At 38.3% G+C, this 26,402-nt stretch overlaps 1 protein-coding gene across 3 annotated transcripts in view; it reads right to left on the bottom strand.

Annotated features, from left to right (window-relative positions):
* LOC150081134 (thialysine N-epsilon-acetyltransferase) overlaps positions 1 to 26,402 on the bottom strand; it is a 156,372-nt gene that overhangs the window by 3,052 nt on the left and 126,918 nt on the right. For all 3 annotated transcript variants that reach the window (XM_090381474.1, XM_090381471.1, XM_090381473.1), the window contains one exon: positions 3,561 to 3,697. In XM_090381474.1, the coding sequence (XP_090237600.1) occupies positions 3,561 to 3,697 (137 nt within the window). The remainder of the gene's footprint in view (positions 1 to 3,560; positions 3,698 to 26,402) is intronic.

Here is a 26,402-nt window from a genome sequence, read left to right on the forward strand (position 1 = left end):
TTCAACAGTGACCTGTACTTGTTAAGTAATTCCGCCGGTGGTCCTACTCTTAATATCATTAGTGCCAACGTGTACAACTATATCACCTTTTGTGCCCTTAAAAGATGATATCCGCTCTACAAGTCATCAACCTTTGCCCCTGGCAGACATATCCTGGTCCAGTTCCACCTATCCTTTTTACAAAGCATGTTTCCCGTTTCCCTGACAATAGAGTCACCAACAACTACTAGTTCCTTTGGGACCAGCGCATTCTGCCTTGGGGGCTACCGCTGTGTTGCGTGATGATCAAGTGCAATCTGTGGCATTGGTGTGGGCAGCTGAGAGCTTGATGGGCCCTCACTTTTAATCCTTCGAGGATTAAAAGCGAGATTATAAAACTATAATACTCATAACACTTATTTAATTGCAAAAATGAGAATTTCATAAATGAAAAGGTTGCTGTATAGGTTTAGAAACCTCATTTTAGGAAGGACAAAAAAAATGATGAAAAGAGTGAAAAGAGTAACAAAATTGGTTAGGACAAAAAATTAGTATTCTTACAAAACAAAGATGATTCTAATTTCACTTAGGCATCTGTATAAAGGCCAAAATGGGCATTTAAGGCTTTAAATGCATTGAGTAAACTTAATATTGATGATATCTTTACTCTTTCTTAGGTGGAAAACAAAAAGGGCATAAATTTACATTGAAAACAGATGACAACAAAACAGATTGGTGGAAATTTGTTTTTAGCCATATGTTATAGAGATAGATAGTATGAATCAGAGCTGTAATACTCAATATGTTCTACGTTGATAATAATATTAGTAAATTAATAAGAGGAGTTTACCTCAATATAGTACGTGGAACACTTCCGTATGATACCCTCCAGAAATTAAAACGGAAAAAACGAAAAAATCGACAACTTACCGGTACATTAAAGTAAAATATAAATAATTAAAGTAAAATATAAATAATTAAATAATCAATTTAACACAATTCAAAATCAATTCAAAACAATTAAAATTCAAATTAACGCAATTAAAAGAATCTAACGAAAATATTCAAAACGATTTTTGAATATTTACGTCTCAATATAGTACGAAAAAGTACGATTTTCGTTAGATTCTTTTAATTGCGTTAATTTGAATTTTAATTGTTTTGAATTGATTTTGAATTGTGTTAAATTGATTATTTAATTATTTATATTTTACTTTAATTATTTATATTTTACTTTAATGTACCGGTAAGTTGTCGATTTTTTCGTTTTTTCCGTTTTAATTTCTGGAGGGTATCATACGGAAGTGTTCCACGTACTATATTGAGGTAAACTCCTCTTATTAATTTACTAATGTTATAGAGATAGAAAATTTGATACTGTATTAGTTTGCTTGTTGCATAAGTTTGCAATACTAACTGTCCCTATCACTTTGTATGAGACAATGGCCAGCCACTTTACACAATGGCCAGGCCAACTACTGTACACAGATCATTTTAGAAAGGATGTAGAGTTGCTAAAACTAGTACAGAGAAGGGCAACAAGATTGGTGAGAGGGATGCACTTACGAAGAAAGTGCTTAAGTGCTGCAAGTTACAGAATCTGGAAACTAGGCACCTGCGAGATGACCTGATTGAGGTATATAAGGCGTTGAATGGTTTGAGCAGGCTCAATGCTGACTGGATACTTCCACTTGCTCAGACTAAGAACCTGAGGGGGCATAGATTCAAATTGACGAACGACAGTTGTAGAATAGATGTGCGGAAGTTTGCCTTTAGCCAACGGGTAGTTGATTGCCGGAACAGAGTTCCATCTGTTGTTGTGGAAGTTGATAGGACAAACATTTGGAATGACTGGATGGGTGAAATGGGAAGGGATTTTTTTTTTTTTTTTTGGCCGATGCTGTATAAGCTTGCTTTCTTGCATCATATGCCTAAACTAATGCAGGCAACCCCCGTATAACACGGTACTTCTACAACATGATTGATAAATTGCGGCAATCCTCGCACAACACAGTACTTATATAACACGGTTAGAGAATTTCGGTAAATTAACAGGGTATTTTTGAGCTTTTTTGTGGGGGAAACCCTGCTATTACATTGGATGTAATTTTTCAACATTTCAACTCTTTTTGAATCCACGCTGTTGACTTGCTAGTCAAAAAAAATTATAGTAAAATCCCTGTATTTTATTTTGTTGGGAAATCCCCGTGTTACGTTCTGTGCTATTGAACTTGTGCTTGTTGAAAAAATCTAGATTTCAAAGTTTTATTACTATTGGATAGTACACCAGGCCATCCAAAAGATTTAAGTCATCCAAACGTTGAAGTTATGTTCCTACCACCACAGTTGTACTGGGTTAATACCGTACAACTTTTATTCAACCATTAGATCAAGGTATCATATCCACCTTTAAAACTCATTACATCAGAAAATTGTTACAATGGATTTTGTAAAAGATTGATTGATTCCGAACCTGTTGAAGTAATGGAGGCATGGAAACATTTCTCAATTGTGGACTGTATCACAATCATAACTTTATCGCTGAAAGAAGGAAAACTGTCAACAAGTGCATGTTGGAAAAATGTATGGCTAGAGGCAGTTCATTCAGGAAATATAATTGAAGTGGCACAAATGGAATCGATGTGATAGTAGAACTTGCTACATTTGTGGGTAGAATAGTTGAGGGAATCGCCCTCCTCCCCAGACCGGTTGGAAAAGACCTGAGTTAGAATCCCATCGATGATGGGAAGAATTGTTATGGGTCTTTTTCACAATGTGGCTGAGTTTATTGGGCTCAGGTGAGGGTAGCATGGTTTTTCTCCCGGAAACTCTGGTTTTTTGTCCAGCAAATAGACAGGAAATAGACCTCAGGACATATGCAATTTATAGACAATATAAACAGAGTAACATGGCTTTAGTCACTAATGCTATTAAAAAAATAAAAAAACAACATGATTATTGAAGACATTCAAGAATTACTGGTAGAAAAAGAGGCTGGCAAAGCGGATTTGGTGGAAATGACATCAGAGGTAAAACCAAATCAATTAATAGGATGATAGCACAGATGAAAATTCTAAACTTCCAAATTTTACACTAAAAAGCATATATGGTAAGGCATAAAGTTAGCCAAGCAATTAGAATCTTATTTTTTGAATGCAGATTCTTGAATGAAAGGAGACCAAAGTTCAAAAGGGAGCTTCAAAATTGCTTAGTTCCATACAGTGAAATTCACAAAGATTTATCAAACAAAAGCACACAAACCCAGATTACTGATTTTTTAAAGAGAGCAGAAGATACACGAAATCTAGAATGGTGTATTTTTGTTAATATAATGTTAACGAAATAGTGTATTTTTGTTAGCTTTTGGAATGCAACCCTCCTTTTTTGTACTTTTTCTTTATAACACAATTTCGTGCATCACATTTTATAGGAACCTAACTACCTGTAGTATATTTCAACAGTATATCAGTTATCATGTTTAGTTAAACTTTTTTTACAAATACATTTATTTTATGATTTAAATTAAATTATTTGATGTTTCAAATTAAGGTATAGTATGGTTTATAAATATTAATAATTACCTCTGCAACTGTCCTCCAGAGGGCAGTACCAATGCCACGGTGTCTATAATCTGGATGAACATATAAATCTTCCATATAAACTGCTCGTCCTTCCCACGTTGAGTAGATGTAGAAATAAATAACATATCCTACTACAACTAAACAAAAAGTTAAAATTTAAAAAAAAAAGAAAAAGCATCTTGGGTGCAGTGCAAGATATTTAAATGTTGAAAGCTGAACAAGACACAAAATGTTACATACAGAAATTTCTTGTTCAATACTCTCTTATTGAACAATTGTAACTGATATTACAATTTTTTTTTTTTTCTATAAAAATTTTTTCATATACAGTATTGCAGACCTGAAGACATTAACTGCATTACATTACCACATGAATGGGTTGAGCATGCTGAATTCTGATGGCATTCTTCCACTTGTTCAGATAACGAACCTAAGGGGGCATAAATTGAAATTGAGGAAGGACAGATGTAAAATAGATGTGCAGAAATTTGCCTTTAGCCTTTAGAAATTAGGCCTTTGGAAATTAGGTGGTTAATTGCTGGAACAAACTTCCATCTGTCGTTGTGGACGTTGATAGGTTAAATAAATTTAAGGAGGAACTGGAAAAATATTTAGAGGGGATTGTTTTGTAATTTTTTTTTTTGGCTGATGCTGCATAAGCTCATACACTTACTTTCTTGCATCACATGCCACTATTACTACTACATAGTAATTGCGTTACCACACAATTTTTGTTTGTAAATGATACAAGGATATACTTTATTTATGCAAATGTGTTTATTTTTGCATTTATGTATTCAGTAAGTTAAACATAAAAGTAAAGTTGACAATATGAATATGAATATAACTGCTGCATAAATTAAGGAGCAGCAGGAAGTGTGTAAACAGAACCAGATGATTAAGTATCAATTTTTGAAAATATTTTGCTTCCTTTAAATTCTGTGGGAATATGTTTAATATTGTAGTGCTTCATAAATTTTAAGTATATATTGATATAATAGCTGGGAATGGTATAGTTATTATTATTGCATTAGCATATATATCATTATAGCAACTGTGGTAGTAGTGTATTCAGGTTTAGCATTGTAGGACTAATTCAATTTTTTTTTAGCTGAAATTATGAGAGATGAATTTGCATATAAGGAGTTTAAGTGCCAATACAACATTCTGAATGGCTTATATGAGGGTTTGACGAAGAGTTGATGCCCTCGAAAAAATTAAAAAGAGGGGACCCATTAAGCACCTAGCCACCTGGCACAATTCAGAAAACTGAATTCATGCAGCACATAATGCAACAAAATCCACCATGGAAGAATGCGCTAGTCTGACAGGAAGTAGTTACTGTTGGTGACTGTTGTCAGGAAAACAGAAAATATATTTTATAGAAAGGATAAGTGAAATAGGACCAGAGTAAGTCTACTGGGGATAAAAGTTGATGATAATTTAGAAAGGAAGGCTTAAGTTTTGCAAATTACAGTGTTTGGAGACTAGGCACCTGCAAGGTAATCTGATTGAGGTGTATAAAGCCTTGAATGGTTTGAGCATGCTCAATGCTGATGGGATTCTTCCTCTTGCTCAGAATAATCTCCTGAGGGGGCATAAATTCAAATTGACGAAAGATGGTTGTAGGATAGATGTGCGGAAGTTTGCCTTTAGCCAGCAGGTGGTTGAGTGCTGGAACAAACTTCCATCTGTCATTGTGGAAATTGATGGCTTAAACAGATTCAAGGCAGAACTCAACAAACACTTGGAGCGAGTGGATGGGTGAAATAAGGGATTTTTTTTTTGGCTGATGCTAAATAAGCTTGCTTTCTTGCATCATGTGCCTTTGCTACTGCTAATTCTAACAATTTACTAAATGATTTTGTGATAACTTGAGAGGAAAGTGAAAGGGAAGTTGTTGAAGTTAACATAAGAAAGGCAACGGCAATGGATCAGATTTGTCCAATTAAATTAAGAGAGGCAACAAAAGAGGTAAGCAAGCCTTTAGCCATAAATCAGGGGAGGTCCATATGCACTGGAGATGTGCAAATATATCCAAAAATCAAAAAGGAGAATCAAAGGGTGAAGAGGGTAATTACTGGCCTATAGGCTCAACTTCCATTACTGGAAAAATAATGGAGTCCCTGGTTCCGAGGACAATATGGTTTAAGCAATGCAAAACCATCTAGACAGAAATGCAGTTAAACAGCAGTTGCAGCATGGATTTGTTAAGGTGCAATCTTGTCTGACCATGTGATTGATACGCCAGTAATCGATTAGATTGTTGTTGTTTGTTGTTTGTTATTTGGTTTTTAGGAGCATTAGCAACTAAGGCCATATTGCTCCGGGGATATGCAGTGGTCATTCCCTGACCTTTCCGCATCCTCCGTATTTGGTGGTGACGGGCTCGAACCCCGGTCTAATCAAGAGGCGTGTACTACGCACTGCTGCTCCTTCCCACCTGGCTACGGAGGCGCCAGATCAGATTGTGTGTACAAGGCTGCATGCCAATCTGATTGATAAGCTGTTACATGCAATTATAACAAAGGAACTGTATGCAAAAAATAATTTTGACATACTTAGATTTCAGAAAAGCTTTTGACATTGTTCCACATAAAAAGACTTGTACAAATTGGAACAGTGTAGTATTAGGGATAAGTTACTGCTATAAATAAAGGGATGGTTGAATCTTATTAGGAGGGTCTTCCAGGGTTCAGTGTTGGGCCCATTGTTGTTTTCAATATTTATTAATGATATTGATGATATCAGGGTTAATGTCTAAATTTGCAGATGATATGGAGGTTGGCAGGGTGGTTGAGGACAGTAATGAGGTTTAGTAAAATTAGGCAGATGAGCTGAGAAGTGACAACTAAATTGGCAGAATTGAATTGGTGTTTAGGACTATGACAATTGCATGTAACAGCATATGGATAAGAGTAATCTCAGAATAATATACTAGCTGTGTGGTACCACATGCAAGAGAACTGGAAACAAAGAAAAACCGAGGCTAATTGTACTGTCAGTCATGAAGCTGTCTGAGCAGTGCAGACAGCTTCATGTCAAAGGTATACATGAATTTTATCAGTAGGGATAAGGTGATTATGCTATTGTTGTATTAATATTTGTAGTGGAATATAATGCAAAAGGGGCAAGCTCATACAGCAACAGCAAAACAAAACTTCCGACATCACCAACCACTGATTTTTCTAGTTCCTATGCAAATTAATTCAAATTACCAAATTAATTTAATTAAAATTTAAATTACTTCATAATTCTAGATGTTGTCTGAGTAAGAGGATGAATGCCAAACAGAATTTAGCTTACTTAATCCATTAAAAGCCTTGATCAATTGACTCAGACGTCTTCATCAGTGCCTGGTTTCCACACTGCGATTTGAAGATGTATTACTTTTTTCAGATTTTACAACACAGAAATTTTATGTATGTGATACATGATACTATGATTTTTAGCATTTCTCACCAACCATTGAAAGTAAAAATGAAAACCAAAATCTTAAAAAGCTTTATATTTAAATTTACAATAAATTTACAGTAGATCAAACAAAACAAAATAAGTGTGATTATACAAATAAAATGTTACTGATAATAAAATACTGAATTAAGATAGGATAAAACAAATGTAGTTTACAGTGAATGTACAAATAAAATTATAATAAAATATACTAGATTAAAAGCGCTAAAATGACTGAAGCTTTCAAAGGCTTCTGCCTTCTTCCTCAACAGTGCACTTCCATTCTGCGGTGCCTCGTTAAATACCAGCAGGTTCACGGTGCGTCTCACGTAAACATGTACTGTTCCCATACATGTTGGAACCGGAAGCAGTTCGGGAGCGTTCCAGGCGAAAACGTTCATCCCCTCCAAGGATTACTGCCTCAAAGTTGTGTTGGCGGTAGAAATATGACTCTCACATTCGAATTGAAATCATCTAGATGTGTAGGATGTCCAGGAGCATTATCTAATAGAAGCTGTTATTGTTGTTGTTGTTGTGGGGGATTTTATGGCGCATAAGCTGCTTTGGCTATAATGCACCTACTCCTTTATTGTAATGTGATACATGATTTCTGAAATTTCACATTGTATTTTTTGGACATCCTACTGAAAGATATTGTTAACTGCTTTACACTATACAAATACAGGCACTCCCCAACTTACGTAAATTCAACTTTACGTACATTTTTGCCAGTCAATGCAAACTTAACAAAATTGTGGAAACGTATTTTGCACCCCGTAGGAATAAATGGAGGTATTGTGAAAATATTGCAATGTGAACCCAATAACATAGTGTTTCCCCAACTGGAGTCTGCGGACCCCTGAGGATCCATAGACCAGTTCCAGGGGTCTGCAAAACGGTGGTCGACCATACAGGAACTCCCCGACTTACGTAAGGGTTGAATTCTGCAGAATACTATGTAAGTCGGAATTTTCCCCATGCTTGTGTAGCACTCGCTGAATTGATTGAATCAAAAAAAAAAAAAAAATGTTTGACGAACGTGTAAATAGAATTATTTATTATATTTATTCAATTTTTTATCTCATGTGCAGAAAAAATTACAAAATCATGCAATTTAAAAAAAATTTCAAAATTATAAAATTACAAAAAAAAAGAGAGGAGACAGGCATAACACCAGTAAGTTTTACCTCTCGAGCATCGTTGCCAGAATCGACATCTTCAGGTGATAAATACGACGCTGCGGAGGTTGAGAGCTGTGGAGATTTAGAAGGGGTCAGCCACTCAGCCTTATGAAGAACATAGTAATGGATGACTGGACGATGGTTTTATGTTTTTTTCATCATAGATTTCTTTGTAGCAAGCAAGCATATCATTCACCCCTCTGTTAACTTTTAAGAATCTTTCACTGTCAGGATCCATCTTCTCAAACCTACCCATTGCCCATACAATTTAACGAAATGCCATTGCCATCTCTCTGGTGGTGAAGCGTTTTAGCCCCTCATTTGGTTCATCTTGGCTTCGTCAGCATTTTCTTCTTTCACTATCGGTGCCTACAAGTCAATAAGTTCTTCGTTAGATAATTCCTTTTCTTCTTCCTCTATGTCTTTGGCATCAACCTCCAATTGAAGTAGCTCTGTAACCTTTACAATCATTCTGTAACTTCTTCATATGATTCGTCTTTTTGAAATCCTTCGAAGCTTTTTATGTGCTGTGGGCATATTTTCTTCCATGTGCCATTTAAACAACATTTAGTAATTTCTGCCCAGGCCTTATTAATGTTTAAGATGGCGTGGTAAATATTGTAAGATTTCCAAAAGTTTCAACATAAAATTTTTCTCATCGACTACTGCAGACAATGCCCGAGCAAATGTGAGTAAATAGTATACTTTTAAATTCGAAATAACACCCTGATCCATAGGTTGGATGAGTGAAGTCGTGTTCGGCGGTAGAAATATGACTCTCACATCTAAATTGAAATCATCTAGATGTGTAGGATGTCCAGGAGCTGTTCTAATTGTTGTTGTTGTTGTGGGGGTTTTTATGGCGCATAAGCTGCTTTAGCTATAATGCGCCTATTCCTTTATTGTAATAATATATGAGAATTTCTTGTCACGTCGGAAAAGGCTGAAATCAGAAATGACTAAAAACTCCAATTTTCTTCACAAAGTTAAAAAAATTCAGGAATATTTGCATTGTCACCAATGACATTCTCTAGAGTTATTGGTTTACGAAGGTTGAATTATGAATTATGAGAATTTCTTGTCACATCGGAAAAGGCTGAAATCAGAAATGACTAAAAACTCCAATTTTCTTCACAAAGTTAAAAAAATTCAGGAATATTTGCATTGTCACCAATGACATTCTCTAGAGTTATTGGTTTACAAAGGTTAACCAAAGACAGCAGGGTTGTATTCCTGTCTTGTTTATAGTATGGGCATTCAATGAGAATGTGTTTCACAGTCAAATTTAGAGAACAATGTGGACACTGTGGTGGATCATCTCCTGTGAGTAAATAAAGGTGAGTCAAATGTGTATGGCCTATTCTTGCTCTTGAAAGGAGTACTTCTTCTTGTCTTGATGAACGGACACTGGAACGTCAAATTCTAGGATTCTGTTTAAATTGAAAAAGTTTGTTATTTGTTTGAGAGTGCCAGAGTGCTGTCCATTTTGTTAGGCATGCACCATGAATGATTTGTGGATAGTCTGATGCTGGAACAGGGATATTAGTTAAATCTAAGATTTTTTGCAGCTTTATCTGCCAGTTCATTACCAGAAATTCCAGAATGTCTGATCACCTTCTGCCAGAATCCAGCAGAAGGTGATCAGTTGGTGGCACTCTTCAATCTGCAGTAATAATCTTCTAATTTCATTTAGAAAAGGGTGAACTTTATCTGAGGAGTAAGGGAGTCAGTGTAAATGACAAATTTTAATGAGCAGTCAGAACAGAGATTTTCTAAGGCTAGTTTAATTGCACATAATTCTACTGAGAAGATGCTAAATTCAGGTGGAAGGGATGCTGAAATAGTGGTATTTAGGAACACTGCTGCTGCTCCAACATTTGAGTTAGATTTAGAGCCATCTGTATAAATTGGAGAAAAATCAAAATATCTGTGAGTGTGACTTGCATGAAGTTGTTTCACATTTGATGCTTGAAGAACATTTTTTCCCCACTGGCAAAGGTAAGTGTCACAGGTGGGTAGAGGAGTAAGAGTCCATGGTGGTGGAGCGCACGTTACTACCTCTTGTACAGGATGAATGGAAACATTCATCCTGTACTAGGAGACATTATTATCATTATCATTATCATTAGTAGAGGCATATGATGCAAGAAAGCAAGCTTATTAAGCATCAGCCAAAAAAAAAAAAAAAAAAAAAAAAAACCCTCTCCCATTTCACCCCTCCGTTCGTTCGAAATACCTGTCCAGTTGAGCTTTAAATTTGTTTAGGCTATCAACTTCAACAACAAGTGATGGAAGTCGGTTCCACCAACCAACCACCCGCTGGCCAAAGGCAAATTTCCGCACATCTATCCGACATCCGTCCTTCCTCAATTTGAATTTATGCCCTCTGAGGTGATTATTCTGAGAAAGATGAAGAATCCCATTGGCATTGAGCATGCTCAAACCATTCAAAGCCTTATACACCTCTATCAGATCACCTCGCCGGTGCCTAGTCTCCAGACTCTGTAATTTGCAAAACTTAAGCCTTTCTTCGTAAGAGCAACCCTTTGTTCCATTTACTAATCTTGTTGCCCTTCTCTGTACCCGTTCCAGCAGCTCTACATCCTTCTTGAAATGAGGCCTCCAGACCTGTATACAGTACTCAAGATGTGGCCTAACCATTGCCTTATACAAGGGAATAATCACCTCCTTATCCCTGCTAGAAAAATTCCTGTATATCATTGACAAGACACCATGAGCTACTCTTGCAGCTCGTCTGCACTGCTCAGAGAACTTCATATCTGCCTGCACAATTACCCCCAGGTCCTTTTCATTCTCCACCACTGTCAGTGTAGTACCGCAGAGTTGATACATTGCTCTGGGGTTACTGTTACCCATATGTAGTACTTTACATTTGTCAATGTTAAACTTCATTTGCCACCTCTCAGCCCATCTGTTCAACCTTTCCAGATCCTGTTGCAGCAGCATAGCGTCAGTAGTGTCCTTAACGACCCTGCCAACCTTTGTATCATCTGCAAACTTAGACATTAAACTTGATATCCCATCATCAATATCATTCATAAACACCGAAAACAACAATGGACCCAACACTGAACCTTGAGGAACTCCACTAATAACATTAGTCCACGTTGAGCAGTGTCCATTGATTACCACTCTCTGTCTTCTGCCACTCAACCATCCACTTTTTCCATATCAGCAATTTGCCTCCGATGCCACACTGCTCCAATTTGTGCAGCAGTCTCCCATGTGCAACAGTATCAAAAGCCTTTCTAAGATCCAAGTATATAATATCAAAGTTATTCCCTGCATCCAGTTCTTTTGTGACTACATCATAGTATCCAATCAAATTGGTCAGGCAAGACCTGCCCTTAACAAAACCATGCTGCGTCTGAGCTTTAACTGAATTCTTGTCTAGATGATCCTGCAGTGCTTCTTTAACCAGTGCCTCCATTAATTTACCTGGAACAGAAGTTAAACTAACAGGTCTATAATTACTTGTGTCAGCCTTTGATCCTCCTTTGTGAATTGGGGTTACATTTGCACATCTCCAGTCTATGGCTACCTCCCCTGAGTCCAAAGAAGCTCTCATAATTATGGCTAGGGGTTTGCATACTTCCTTTGCTGCCTACTTTAATATAACCGGATAGATCCCATCCACCCCAGGTGCCTTTTTTATGTTTATCCTCAACAATCTCTCCTCCACTTTCCTCTCAGTTATTACAAAATCATCCAGCTCACTGCCAATGTTTACTTTACCTACATCGGTCGTGTTCAAAGCCGCTAAGTGGATTTTTCTTATTTATTGATTTGAAATTATTGTTTTTCTAAAACTTTTGATTTAAATTTAGTAGTATAACATTATTTTGTGATTTTCTGATTAATTTGGTGTATTTATTCTTTACTCGGCCTTGTAATTGCATAAAAGTATCGGTAAGGCTATCCACGTGTTTGCAACTCCGCTGAACGAGAAGTTCTTTAGCCATATTTAGCCACTTGATTGAATATTTTTTACATTGAATTATTTCTGTAAGTAGCTTATAGACCTAGTAAGGATCGTTAGTTTATTCTGAATTGAGACAGCGAGATTTGAAAGTTAATTAATACTTAAGTGTCCGTAGAGTTACCGTTCATAACTTTCCCGCCTTTGTGATACGATAGTTATATACCGTACTAGATAGCGTTAGTTGAACTTTGTTAGCAGTTAAATTGTACTTTTAAATAAATACATATAACGACTTAGATTACAAACATAATATAATTAATTATATTTAACATAATTAATAACATAACATAATTAATTATAATTAATTAATAAATTAATGGAATCATGACTCAGACCAGAGCAGCAAAGCAAAAGGCTCAAGCTAATGGAAGTGCTGTGGCTCAGAGCAGAACTGAGGGGGCAGTTGTCCTCTGACTCACAGCCTTATAAAATGCACTGTTTGCTTGATGTTTGCAGAGCAATCAGGTACGGGACATGATACTGCCATGGGGGATGTCTTTGTGTGTGTGCACGATGCAAGGAGTGTATCGATATCAGGCAACAACTCAGCGTTCTTGTGGGCCTATATGAGAGCTTGAAGGACAGGGTGGATGCCCTTGAAGAAACTAAATTGAGGGGTCCATCAAGCTCTCAGCTGCCCACATCAATGCCAGAGCTTGCACTTGGGCATCACGTGACACAGAGACAACCCCCAAGGCACAATGCGCTGGTCCCGAAGGAACTAGTAGTTGTTGGTGACTCTATTGTCAGGGAAACGGGGAACATGCTTTGTAAAAAAGATAGGTGGAACAGGACCAGGGTATGTCTGCCAGGGGCAAAGGTTGATGACGTTGTAGAGCGAATATCATCTTTTAAGGGCACAAAAGGTGATATAGTTGTATACGTTGGCACTAATAATATTAAGAGTAGGAGACCGGCAGAATTACTTAACAAGTACAGGTCACTGTTGAACAAAAGCCGAGAATTAGGGTTGAATTTGAAAGTGTCCGCAATTCTGCCCAGACACGATAGGAGGGAGTATATGATGAGAGCCTTGTCGATCAATTCGGCCCTGGAAAGATTGTGCAAGGCTCAAGGGATAGAATTTTTTTCAGCCTGGACTGTACTTGTTAACAGGAGAGATTGCTTCTACAGGGATGGGATACACTTAAATAGAAAGGGTGCAAGAATATTTGCTGATGCTATCGAGGCAGTGTTAGGTGGGTCGGAAAACTGCTAGCTTGGGGAGAGACAAAGACCAATAGATTGACAGTAGCCACTGGCAGAGGTGAAAGAGATTCTTGCACTGCCTCCATTAGAATGAGCAGAAGCCTGAAAAACAAGATGCATGGTATTTCAGAGACTGCTGGGAGCCATTGCGGTACAAGTAAACACATGGGTTGTGTTAGGGTAGCTAAAAATAGAAACAGGTGCAGGTATACTTGCGTGTACACCAATGCTAGGAGTTTAGTAAATAAATTTGATGAATTTGAGGTATTGCTCAAAACATCAAAGGCAGATATTGTTGGGATATCAGAGACGTGGTGTCACACAGATATAAGGGATGCAGAACTGCAATTTGGGGAGTACAACGTCTACAGAAAGGATAGGAAGGGAGGAGGGGTTATGCTATTAGTTAAGAAACACATAAAAACCAAGGAAGTGAAGCCAGTCGACATCGCTGGACAGTGCAGTGTTGAGTCAGTTTGGTGTGACATAAGCATTGGGGATCAAAATTGAGAGTAGGAGGGTGCTATAGGCCTAATGACTCTGATGAGTATAATAAGAAACTGTACAGGGAAATAGAGTGGGCCAGTAAATCAGAGAGTCTTATAATGGGAGATTTTAATTTCCCAAATATTGACTGGAATTTGGGGGCTGGTTACTCACACACTAGCAGGGCTTTTGTGGATTTATTGGATGATTGTTTTCTACATCAGCATGTTCGGGAGGCAACTAGAGGGAGTAATACTCTTGATTTGATTATCAGCAGTGATTCTTCATGCATTAAGAATCTGCAGATAAATGAACCACTAGGTGGCAGTGATCACAGTGTGCTGAAGTGGGATTTACTCAAAGAGGTAACTACCATTAGGGGTAAAGGGAAGGGTTATTGCTTCGGTAAAGGCGACTACGATGGACTGAGACAGTATTTTAATTCTATACAGTGGGACCAACTGATGATGTTACCAACAGCAAATTCAAAATGGGAAGCATTCAAAGAACTTATCTTGGAAGCTATTAGGCTTTACATACCAACTAAGAAATATTGTTCAAGGTTTAGGCCAAAATGGATGTCAGATGAACTAATGAGGCATATGGCAAAGAAGAAAAATGCATGGGATACTTACAAATTAACACATGACACAGAAGCCTATGATAGATACAAGTTGATATGCAACCAAGTTACAAAGGTGGTTAGGCAGGCGAAGGCAGATTACGAGAAATCCTTGGCAAGGGATGCAAAGAAAAACAGCAAAGAGTTCTTTACTTATGTAAACTCTAGAAGGAAGGGGATGATTCAGATTGGTCCACTTGATATTGATGGGTCAACTGTTGATGATCCTGCTCAGGTAGCTAACAAACTAAATGAATATTTTGCATCGACATTCACACATGAGTAGTTATTCAGCGAGGGGAATGCCAGAGGTGTATTCAACTCTAGCAGTAAGCTACAGAATCTTGAAATAACTGGGGGTAAAGTGGAGGAGAAACTGTTGAAGATAAACACAAGAAAGGCACCCAGGGTGGATGGGATCTATCCAGTTATATTAAAGGAGGCAGCAAAGGAAGTAAGCAAACCCTTAGCCATAATTATGAGAGCTTCCTTGGACTCAGGGGAGATACCCATAGACTGGAAATGTGCAAATGTGACCCCAATTCAGAAAGGAGGATCAAAGGCTGACACAAGTAATTATAGACCTGTGAGCTTAACTTCTGTTCCAGGAAAATTAATGGAGGCACTGGTTAAAGAAGCACTGCAGGATCATTTAGACAAGACTTCAGTTATAGCTCAGGCACAGCATGGTTTTGTTAAGGGAAGTCTTGCCTGACCAATTTGATTGGATACTATGATGCAGTCACAAAAGAACTGGATGTAGGGAATAACTTTGATATTATATACTTGGATCTTAGAAAGGCTTTGGATACTGTTGCACATGGAAGACTGCTACACAAATTGGAGCAGTGTGACATTGGAGGCAAATTGCTGCTATGGATAAAGGGGTGGTTGAGGGGGAGACAGAGTGGTAATCAATGGACACTGCTCATCGTGGACTAATGTTATTAGTGGAGTCCCTCAGGGCTCAGTGTTGGGTCCATTATTGTTTTCTGTATTTATAAATGATATTGATGATGCTATGACAAGCTTAATGTCAAAGTTTGCAGACGATACAAAGGTTGGCAGGGTTGTCAAGGACACTACTGACACTATGCTGCTGCAACAGGATCTGGAAAGGTTGAGCAGATGGGCTGAGAGGTGGCAAATGAAGTTTAACATTGACAAATGTAAAGTAATACACATGGGAAACAGCAACCCCAGAGCAACGTATCAACTCTGTGGTACTACACTGACAGTGGTAGAGAATGAAAGGGACTTGGGGGTGGTTGTGCAGGCAGATATGAAGTTCTCTGAGCAGTGCAGACGGGCTGCAAGAGTAGCTCATGGAGTATTGTCAATGATATACAGGAATTTTTCCAGCAGGGATAAGGAGGTGATTATTCCATTGTATAAGGCAATGGTCAGGCCACACCTAGAGTACTGTATACAGGTCTGGAGGCCTCATTTCAAGAAGGATGTGGAGCTGCTGGAACGAGTACAGAGAAGGGCAACAAGATTAGTGAATGGAACAAAGGGGTGCTCTTACGAAGAAAGGCTTAAGTTTTGCAAATTACAGTGTCTGGAGACTAGGCACCAGCGAGGTGATCTGATAGAGGTGTATAAAGCCTTGAATGGTTTAAGCATGCTCAATGCTGATGGGATTCTTCCTCTAGCTCCGAAAAATCACCTGAGAGGGCATAAATTCAAATTGAGGAAAGACAGATGTAGGATAGACGTGCGGAAATTTTCCTTTAGCCAGCGGGTGGTTGGTTGGTGGAACAGACTCCCATCCCTTGTGGTGGAGGTTGATAGCCTAAATAAGTTTAAGGCTCAGCTGGACAGGTATTTTGAACGAACAGAGGGATGAAGTGGAAGTTTTTTTTTTTTTTTGGCTGATGCTGCATAAGCTTGCTTTCTTGCATCAAATGCCTCTACTAATGCTAACATTCCAAACCTGCATCAGCTCAAGAAGGTGAAGACCAGCTGGTTTTACTATACTAGGCTTAATTCTGTAGAGGTTTTCTAATGGTGTATTGAATAGGTATGACTGAATTGGATGCGAGGCACAACTTTGTACTTTGACAGCATACTTCAGTAGCAGTGTTTTCCTACGTAGAGTTAAAGGGGGCTCATGAGCATCAACATAGAGGCTATGTGCTGGTGATGTTCTGAAAGCCTCAAGTGCAATCCTCAAGGCACTGTGCTGAACTAGTTCAAGCCAGTGCAAAGCACTTGCTCTCGCAGAATCACAGACAGGAGCACCATAATCGAGACGGGATCGGATTAATGCCCTGTATAACCGAATTAGGGAGGTGCGATCTGCACTCCATGTTATGGCGGATAAAGTTCTGAGTATATTTAACTTTTTTAAACAGGAAGTACGTACATTTTTAATATGGTCTAGGAAATTTAATTTGTTGTCAAGGATTAATCCTAGAAATCTGACGTTAGTAATGACTGGGATGGAGACGTTAGAAATTTGAAGTTCAGAATCCAGATGGAGTTTGCATTGTCTACAAAAATGAATAGCAACTGTTTTCTGTTGTGAGAGTCGATGGCCGTTAAGGTTGGCCCATTGTTGTATTTTATTCAGTGATATCTGAAGCTGCCTTTCAATAGATCTCATATTTTGGGAATGGCAGGAGATGGAAACGTCATCTGCATAAAGGTATGTCTCAACTGTGTTTGGAAGCTGTTTAGTGATGAAATTGATTCTAAGAGCAAAAAGAGTGGCACTCAGTACAGATCCCTGAGGAACACTTTCATCCTGAATGAAAGTTGTAGAGAGATCATTTTGGTATTTTACTTGAAACGACCTAATCTGTAGACAGTTTTGAACAAATATGGGGAGGTTGCCCCGTAGACTGAGAGAATAAAGATCACTAAGTATGCCATGATGCCAGGTGTGTCAAAAGCCTTCTCTATATCTATAGAAACCATTACTAGATATTTGTGTTTAACGAAGGCATTGCGAATGGCAAATTCAGCCTTGATCATGAGATCCAAGCATGATCTGTTTTGTCGAAAGCCATGTTGACTATTGCTCATTAGTTGTTGTGACTCAATGATCCAGACGAGTCTAATGTGGACAATTTTTTCAAGGATTTTGCTGAGGCAGCTTGACAGAGATATTTGTCTATAGCTATGGGGGTTGGATGCATCTTTTCCAGGCTTCAGGAAGAGGCATTTGATGCAAAAACAATAGAGTGGTGCCAAGAAGCTGGATAAACATTTTCTAAAAAAATACAGTTGTAAAAGACCATGAGGAGGCGCAAAGCTTTGTCATCAAGATGTTGCAGCATGACATAATAGATCCCATCTTGTCCGACAGCACCCATTATGAGCTGTTTTAATGGCATGCAAAAATTCAGAATATTGTAGAGGGTTTTTATTATACGGTAGAATGTGGACATTTTGAAAGTTAATAGAATACTGTTCTCTAGCTTTTAATTTGCTGGAAAGATTTAGTATAAGCAGATGTTGCTGAGATTTCAGCAAATGTATTGCCCAAGGCATTAGCTATATTCGAGGGACTAGATAAATCTCGCCCATTCCAGGAGAGGACTGGAGAAGGTATTATTGGAAACTTACCAGAAAGCTGCCTAATTTTTTCCAAATTAATTTGCTGTCAGTATTTCTGTTAATTGTTGATGCAAACCAGGTCCAGGATTCTTTTTTGGCTTGCCTCTGTATAAAACGTTCTTTTGCCCTTAATTTCTTATAATTTATCAGATTGGCTGTGATTGGATATTGCTGAAACAAATTCCAGACTTTATTTTTTGCTTTTGTGCATTCCTCATTCCACCAGTAGTTATAATGCTTTCAGCCCGGGTGATTTGATAATGGTATTGTGTCTTTGGCCACATTTAGGAGATGAGACGTGATGTAATCTGTCACAAAATTTTTTTCGTCGTCGCTGAAATTTTGACCAGTTTGCTCGGGCAAATTTCCATTTCCTGTAGGGTTTAGTTAAAGGCACCTGTGCTATCAATAACTTGCATATGATTGGGAAGTGATCACTGCCCATGGGATCATTTATAACAAACCACTCTATGGTCGGGACCAGTACTGGAATACAAATGGAGAGATCTATTGCTGATGTATGTCCAGTTGGGAGCTCAATGTGAGTGTGCAAGCCAGTATTCAGTATGGCGCGGTTTAGTGCATCTAAAAGGATTTCAATGAGTTGACCCCGTGTATCTAATTTAGAAGCGTCCCATAGGGGATTGGGCCCATTAAAGTCCCCTTATAGCATTAGCATTAGTAGAGGCATATAATGCAAAAAAGCGAGCTTATGTAGTATCAGCCACAAAAAAAAAAACAAAAACCACTTCCATTTCACTCCTCAGTTAATACCTGTACAGCTGAGCCTTAAATTTATTTAGCCCATCAACTTCCACAACAAGAGATGGAAGTCTGTTCCACCAACCAACTACCCGCTGGCTAAAGGCAAATTTCCACTCATCTATCCTACATCTGTCTTTAGCATTAGCATTAGTAGAGGCATTTGATGCAAGAAAGCAAGCTTATGCAGCATCAGCCAAAAAAAAAAAATAAAGTAAAATAAATAAATAAAAAATAACCACTTCCACTTCACCAGTCTGTTCGTTCGAAATACCTGTCCAGCTGAGCCTTAAACTTATTTAGGCTATCAACTTCCACGACAAGGGATGGAAGTCTGTTCCACCTATCAACCACCCGCTGGCTAAAGGCAAATTTCCGCACATCTATCCTACATCTGTCTTTCCTCAATTTGAACTTATGCCCTCTCAGGTGATTATTCTGAGCAAGAGGAAGAATCCCATCAGCATTGAGCATGCTCAAACCGTTCAAGGCTTTGTACACCTCTATCAGATCACCTCGCTGGTGCCTAGTCTCCAGACACTGTAATTCGCAAAACTTAAGCCTTTATTTGTAAGAGCAACCCTTTGTTCCATTCACTAATCTTGTTGCTCTTCACTGTACTTGTTCCAGCAGCTCTACATCCTTTTTGAAATGAGGCCTCCAGGCCTGTATACAGTACTCTAGGTGTGGCCTGACCATTGCCTTATACAAGGGAATAATCACCTCCTTATACCTGCTAGAAAAATTCCTGTACATCATTGATAAGACACCTTGAGCTACTCTTGCAGCCCTTCTGCACTGCTCAGAGAACTTCATATCTGCCTGCACAATTACTCCCAGGTCCTTTTCATTCTCTACCACTGTCAATGTAGTACTACACAGTTGATATGTTGCTCTGGGGTTGCTGTTTCCCATATGTAGTACTTTACATTTGTCAACGTTAAACTTCATTTGCCACTTCTCAGCCCATCTGCTCAAACTTTCCAGATCCTGTTGCAGCAGCATAGCATCAGTAGTGTCCTTAACAACCCTGCCAACATTTGTATCATCTGCTAACTTGGACATTAAGCTTGATATACCCTCATCAATATTATTTATAAATACAGAAAACAATAATGGACTCAACATTGAACCCTGAGGGATTCCACTGATAACATTAGTCCACGATGAGCAGTGTCCATTGATTATCACTCTGTGTCTTCTCCCCCTCAACCACCCCTTTATCCATAGCAGCAATTTGCCTCCAATGCCACACTGCTCCAACTCGTGCAGCAGTCTTCCATGTGCAACAGTATCAAAAGCCTTTCTAAGATCCAAGTATATAATATCAAAGTTATTCCCTGCATCCAGTTCTTTTGTGACTGCATCATAGTATCCAATCAAATTGGTCAGGCAAGACTTCCCCTTAACAAAACCATGCTATGTCAGAGCTATAACTGAAGTCTTGTCCAGATGACCCTGCAGTGCTTCTTTAACCAGTGCCTCCATTAATTTTCCTGGAACAGAAGTTAAACTCACAGGTCTATAATTACTTGTGTCAGCCTTTGATCCTCCTTTCTGAATTGGGGTCACATTTGCACATTTCCAGTCTATGGGTATCTCCCCTGAGTCCAAGGAAGCTCTCATAATTATGGCTAAGGGTTTGCTTACTCCCTTTGCTGCCTCCTTTAATATAACTGGATAGATCCCATCCACCCCAGGTGCCTTTCTTGTGTTTATCTTCAACAATTTCTCGTTCACTTTACTCTCAGTTATTACAAGATTCTCTAGCTTACTGCCAGAGATGAATACACCTCTGGCATTCCCCTCGCTGAATAACTCCTCATGTGTGAATGTCGATGCAAAATATTCATTTAGTTTGTTAGCTACCTGAGCAGGATCATCAACAGTTGACCCATCGATATCAAGTGGACCAATCTGATTCATACCCTTCCTTCTAGAGTTTATAAGTAAAGAATTCATTCTTTGTTGTTTTTCTTTGCATCCCTTGCCAAAGATTTCTCGTAATCTGCCTTCGCCTGCCTAACCTCCTTTGTAACTTGGTTACAGATCAACTTATATCTATCATAGGCGCCTGTGTCACGTGTTAATTTATATGTATCCCAAGCATTTTTCTTCTGTGTCATATGTCTCATTAGTTCATCTGACATCCATTTAGGCCTGAACCTTGAACAATATTTCTTAGTTGGTATGTAAAGCCTAGTAGCTTCCAAGATAAGTTCTTTGAATGCTTCCCATTTTGAATTTGCTGTTGGTAACATCATCAGTTGGTCCCACTGTATAGGATTTAAATACTGTCTCAGACCATCATAGTCGCCTCTACGAAAGCAATAACTCTTCCCTTTATCCTTGATGGTAGTTACCTCTTTGAGTAAATCCCACTTCAGCACACTGTGATCACTGCCAACTAGTGGTTCCTCTATCTGCAGATTCTTAATGCATGAAGAATCGCTACTGATAATCAAATCAAGAGTATTACTCCCTCTAGTTGCCTCCCGAATATTCTGATGTAGAAAACAATCATCCAATAAATCCACAAAAGCCTTGCTAGTGTGTGAGTGACCAACCCACAAATTCCAGTCAATATCTGGGAAATTAAAATCCCCCATTATAAGACTCTGATTTACTGGCCCGTTCTATTTCCCTGTACAGAGAGGTGGAGGTATCTGTATGAAGAGGTCTTCAAGTTCTTTTAAACAAAAAAGTATGGTTTGGCTGTAAATAGATTCAGACTAGTGTTATTGCAATATGGAGAGTTATACGAACAGCAACAACTCCTATTTCAGTTTGAAGTGGGATATGCTTAGTTGGGATCTTTGAATTTATCAGGATTGCTACACCACCGTGGGCAGCATTTGCTGTATTGCTATCTCTTCGATAGTTCTTTATCGAAGGAGAAATTTGCGAGGTTAAGTAACTTTCTTGGAGAAAGAGCAATACTAGTTAATTAGAATACTAGTTAATTAGATTATGGATATCATCTGTGTTGCAACGAAAGCCTCTGCAGTTCCATCATACAATGAAGGCCATTATTTGTGTTTAATTGTTGGAGATGTATCTGACTGCTTTTTGAAGGTGACTGGCTTATGGCATTTCAATTTTTGTTTGTCTTTTTTTTAGGAAAACTGGCCGATTTCTTCTTCTTCGGCATGAATTTCTAAAATTGGATCTTCCTGTAGAGTAGGAGATGTCGCTGGTATTGTAAGAGGAGTGTTACTTGCCTGGTTTTAGGGATACTGGACTGTTGCTGAGAGAGGACAGCTCGAGCCCAGTCAGAGATTGATATGTTTGAGGGGACGATAACATCAGTTTGGGTGGACACTGTTGTTTTTGTGCAACATTTGCATAGGTACATTTGGGCATAGTAGGAGCAATTATTTTCCTTGCTTCTTGAAAGCTTACCTTGTTCTCAACCTTATATTTAACAATTTGTTTCTCAGTTTTCCATCTCTCACAAGTTTTAGAATATGCAGGATGGTTACCTTTACAGTTTGGACAAGTCTTTTCTGTCACCAAACATTCAGACTGAGTATGATCGGAAGATCCACTGCTCGGACAAACTGAGTTTCTTCTACATATTGTCTGAGAGTGACCATACTTTTGGCACTTGTAGCATCTCAAGGGATTGGGAATATACGGGCGAACATGGCAAAGTAGATAGCCAGCTTTTACTGTTGATGGTAGGTTTGGGGAATTAAATGTAAGAATGATATTCCTGGTAGGCATAAGGTTATTGTCTTTTTTAATCATGATTCTTTTTGATGCAATAACATTTTGATCGTGAAGTTCTTGGGTTATTTCATCCTCTGTCGCGTTCAACAGATCCCAGCTAGAAATCACACCTTTGGATGTATTTAAGGTAGCATGGGGAGATACTTTAATTGGTATCCCAGCAAAATTAGAAAGTTGTAAGAGTTTCTCTGAATGTCTACTTTTTGTTGTTTCTAAAAGAAGGTCTCCAGATTGCAGCCTCTTCACAGTCTTCAGAGATCCTGCAATACTCCCCAGGTGTTTCTGGATGAGAAAAGGAGATAATTTGCTCAGAGGTTGTTTTGAAAGTGAGTGTAAAATTAGAAAGGAATGAAACTCTTTTGTTGTTGAATTTGTTTTCAACCTCTTTGGTTGTAAACTATCATAATCAGTTTCAGTCTGTGGCCGAGAGCTTGTTGGCTCTAAAGTTGGATAACCATTTTGCTCCATCTTTGCTCCTTTTTGCCCTTGGCAGATGAGCTTTTCTGCCAAGGTTTCCGGCCCCCGCAACGGGGAGCAGTGCCTGGTGTGACCAAGCGAAAAGAAGTAGGGGGTTAGTAATAAGACTATGAAAAAAAGAAAGGTGGCTTTCCTTTCTTGCCCTGTACAGATACTTTTGTAGCAAGAGCAGTTATAAAATAAATAGATTACTTAACGAGAGGAACGTAAAAGAACTATATATATATCTCTTTTTGGAAATCACACTGTAAGGCACAGATAAATCACTCAGTCACAATCGCTTGGCACCCGGGGCCCCTAATAGAAGCAAAATTTTGAAAGGAACATAGCCTTTACAATATTCAACCTCGGGAATGAAGCAGCATTTAAACCAATCCTCAAAGAGAGATATTGTTATCCATGATCTCTGGTTCAATCAGAAATGCACAGGTAGGGTGGTTTTATTGATGCACTTAAATGCACAAGGATTTCCAGAATGGTACACAAGCAGTGGTATTAATCTATAATATCCCGCTGCATTAGCCGCAAGGGCCTATCTTTTAAAGCCTTGAAACCTGGAAATGTCTTTTCCTCTTTGGCAATGTATGGTTGACTTGCATTTTTTTCCAATACAGAACAGTCTTGTCAACGGTACAAATTTGCTACGTTGAGTAGCTGCCTTCATCAATTTTTTTCAACACATCACAAAATTTCTCTGCAGCTGGAGAATTGGCACCGGGGACTTCACCGCATACTTTAACATTGTGGAAACCAGCACGATGCTTGAACCTATTAAACCACCTGTTGTTTGCCATGAGCTTGGGTTGGGGTTCGCCATATTTATCCTTAATAAATATTAAGGATTAATATTTATTAAGTTCATTTATCCTTAATAAATACTTGTCGCTTTTGCTTGAATGGCCATTGGAATCAAGGGCATTCGCTTCCAAATCTGATTTTCCATCCATATTATTAACAACTGTTCCATCTTCGATATAGCACCTGAATGCTGTTTTGTGATCACTGTTGATCATTAGTGCATTGATCCTTTGACATGTTCTTTTATACGCACACTGTCCTTTAAAATAGTAGTCACTGTTGAAACAGCAAGACATAATTCCCTTGGAATAGATGACAAACTTTGTCCTGCTTCATACTTCTTAATCATTTTCACCTTCATTTCTAAATCAATTTTGTCTCTTGTTTCCTAGAACTACAACCATTTGCACTTTTTGTTGGTCACTTTCCCTTCATCATTGTAATACGTAAATAGGAATGAATAGAAGTTTCTGAAAATTTGTTTATTTTATGATTGAAGATTTCAGTGAAGGGGAAACACATTTCACCATAATAGCGTAAAAATCCACCCAACTGCAATTATCGGTATTATTGCAAATACAATAAGATCAAGTTTAACTACCCATTTATAATTAGATGTAGGAATAAATCTAATAAAACAAAGGAGTCCAAATTGATTCTTATAAAGGGAATGTATGATAACAATGAAAGTGAAGTGCAATTTCCATTATAAATATGACCTTTTAGAGAGAGATAAGCTTAGTAATATAGTGAAATTTTCAACTTCCAAGGACTTGGAACAAATTACAAAAAAAAAACCTACAATGTTATTGGATTCACATTACGATATTTCCACAATACCTCCATTTATTCCTATGGGATGCAAAATACGCTTGCACGATTTTTTTAAGTTTGCAATGACCGGCAAACACTTACGTAAAGTCGAATTTCTGTAGGTCGAGTATTACTTAAGTTGGGGAGTTCCTGTGTGTATACTTTGTATATAGTGTTCTTAATGATGGTTATGATAATGATCTAGTCAATTTTACAGTGTTAGGAGTTTGTCAGTTTTGCAATGTTAATGCTATTGTACAAAGGGCAATTAGACATTATACATGCATGAAATTATATTGACCAATTTTGTTTGATTAAACGTCATTAATCTGTAGGCAATTAGGTGTATATAGATCAGGTTACCAAGTTAGCAAATGTAAACTAACTTTAGCCTGGGAGGCCTATAAACATTATATGAATGTAATGGTATTAAAAATAATATGATGCTAAATGATGAAAACAACGATAAAAATCACAATATAAATGCAAATAAACAAAATAAATTGCAATAACATTCCCTCACTTGGCCATCAATCTGCTACTTCATCTGGGGCTTTGAGCAGAATGATAGCCAGACTAAAAGAATGTCTCAATACCTACCCGTTTCTGTTGTCCCCATACCAGTTTTAAATTTTTAAGTGTTAGTATTAAATTGATAGAAAATCAATGAGATAGGATAATAAGTTTAGTTTACATAAATTTTTAATTTAAATTTTGCCTACGTATTGTCTGAAAGAGCAAACAGGGATAGGTGACTCAAAGCCCAATGGGTATGTATCAGAATAAATGAGAAGGGTTCTTACTTCATTCTTGTGCTGTGGTGGTCAGACTGAAAAGGGGGTAAATTCCCGGCTTCTGGTTGTTTTATACGTTGATAAGATTATACTGCGCAGGCGCCCCTTTGTATATTATGGTGTGATGGTGATATTGCTGTAGGCATTATATCCTATGTCAGTGCGAGTGTTTTGAAAGCCATGGGTGGGTTTGTATTTGTGCTTGGTGGGAGTTGGCTCCTGATGTAGGCGACTCCGTAGCCAGGTGGGAAGCAGCAGCAGTGCGTATCACACGCTTCTTGATTAGACTGGGGTTCGAGCCCGTCACCACTAAATACGGAGGACGCGGAAAGGTCAGGGAATGACCACCGCATATCCTGGAGCAATATGGCCTTAGTTGCTATGCTCCCAAATAACAACAACAACAAAGCTCCTGATGTCGGAAGGAACCAATATAAATGAACTGAGTGTTTATATCATTACATGTGTTGTAAATTACAAGATGTATGTTAAAAAAAAAAAAACTGTGTAGGAATTTACAAGAAGTATGTTAATAAAAATGGGTTGCTATAGCCCGGACAAGGGCCAGTATAGTTTTTCTAAGGCATAACGACCCGTGTTTGTCCGGGTACTTTTGATTGTCTGGTTTTGGAGGGGGGGGGGAAATTTGGTAGGCCGGGTTACAGTGCGGTCAGAAGACAAGCCTCTTCTGAGCGTAATAAACCCAGGAATAAAAAATGCACTGTAACAGGTCAAAATACACTAGGTTATCTAAAATATACGTATCCAGTTTCAAATAAGATTAAAGTACTAGGTGAGCCGACCGGGCTAGCCGGGTGGGTAAAGTGGCTGCCTGGCAACCCAAAGGTCGTGGGTTCGATTCCTGCCTCGGGCTTGGATCAAAGTACTGCAAAAACCTTGGGAGGTGCATTATGGCCACAGAAGCCTATGCACCAACAACTACCAAAA

The sequence above is a fragment of the Mastigoproctus giganteus genome, chromosome 9, assembly GCF_048544385.1.
Source record: "Mastigoproctus giganteus isolate SK-2022 chromosome 9, ASM4854438v1, whole genome shotgun sequence".
Taxonomy (NCBI): domain Eukaryota; kingdom Metazoa; phylum Arthropoda; class Arachnida; order Uropygi; family Thelyphonidae; genus Mastigoproctus; species Mastigoproctus giganteus.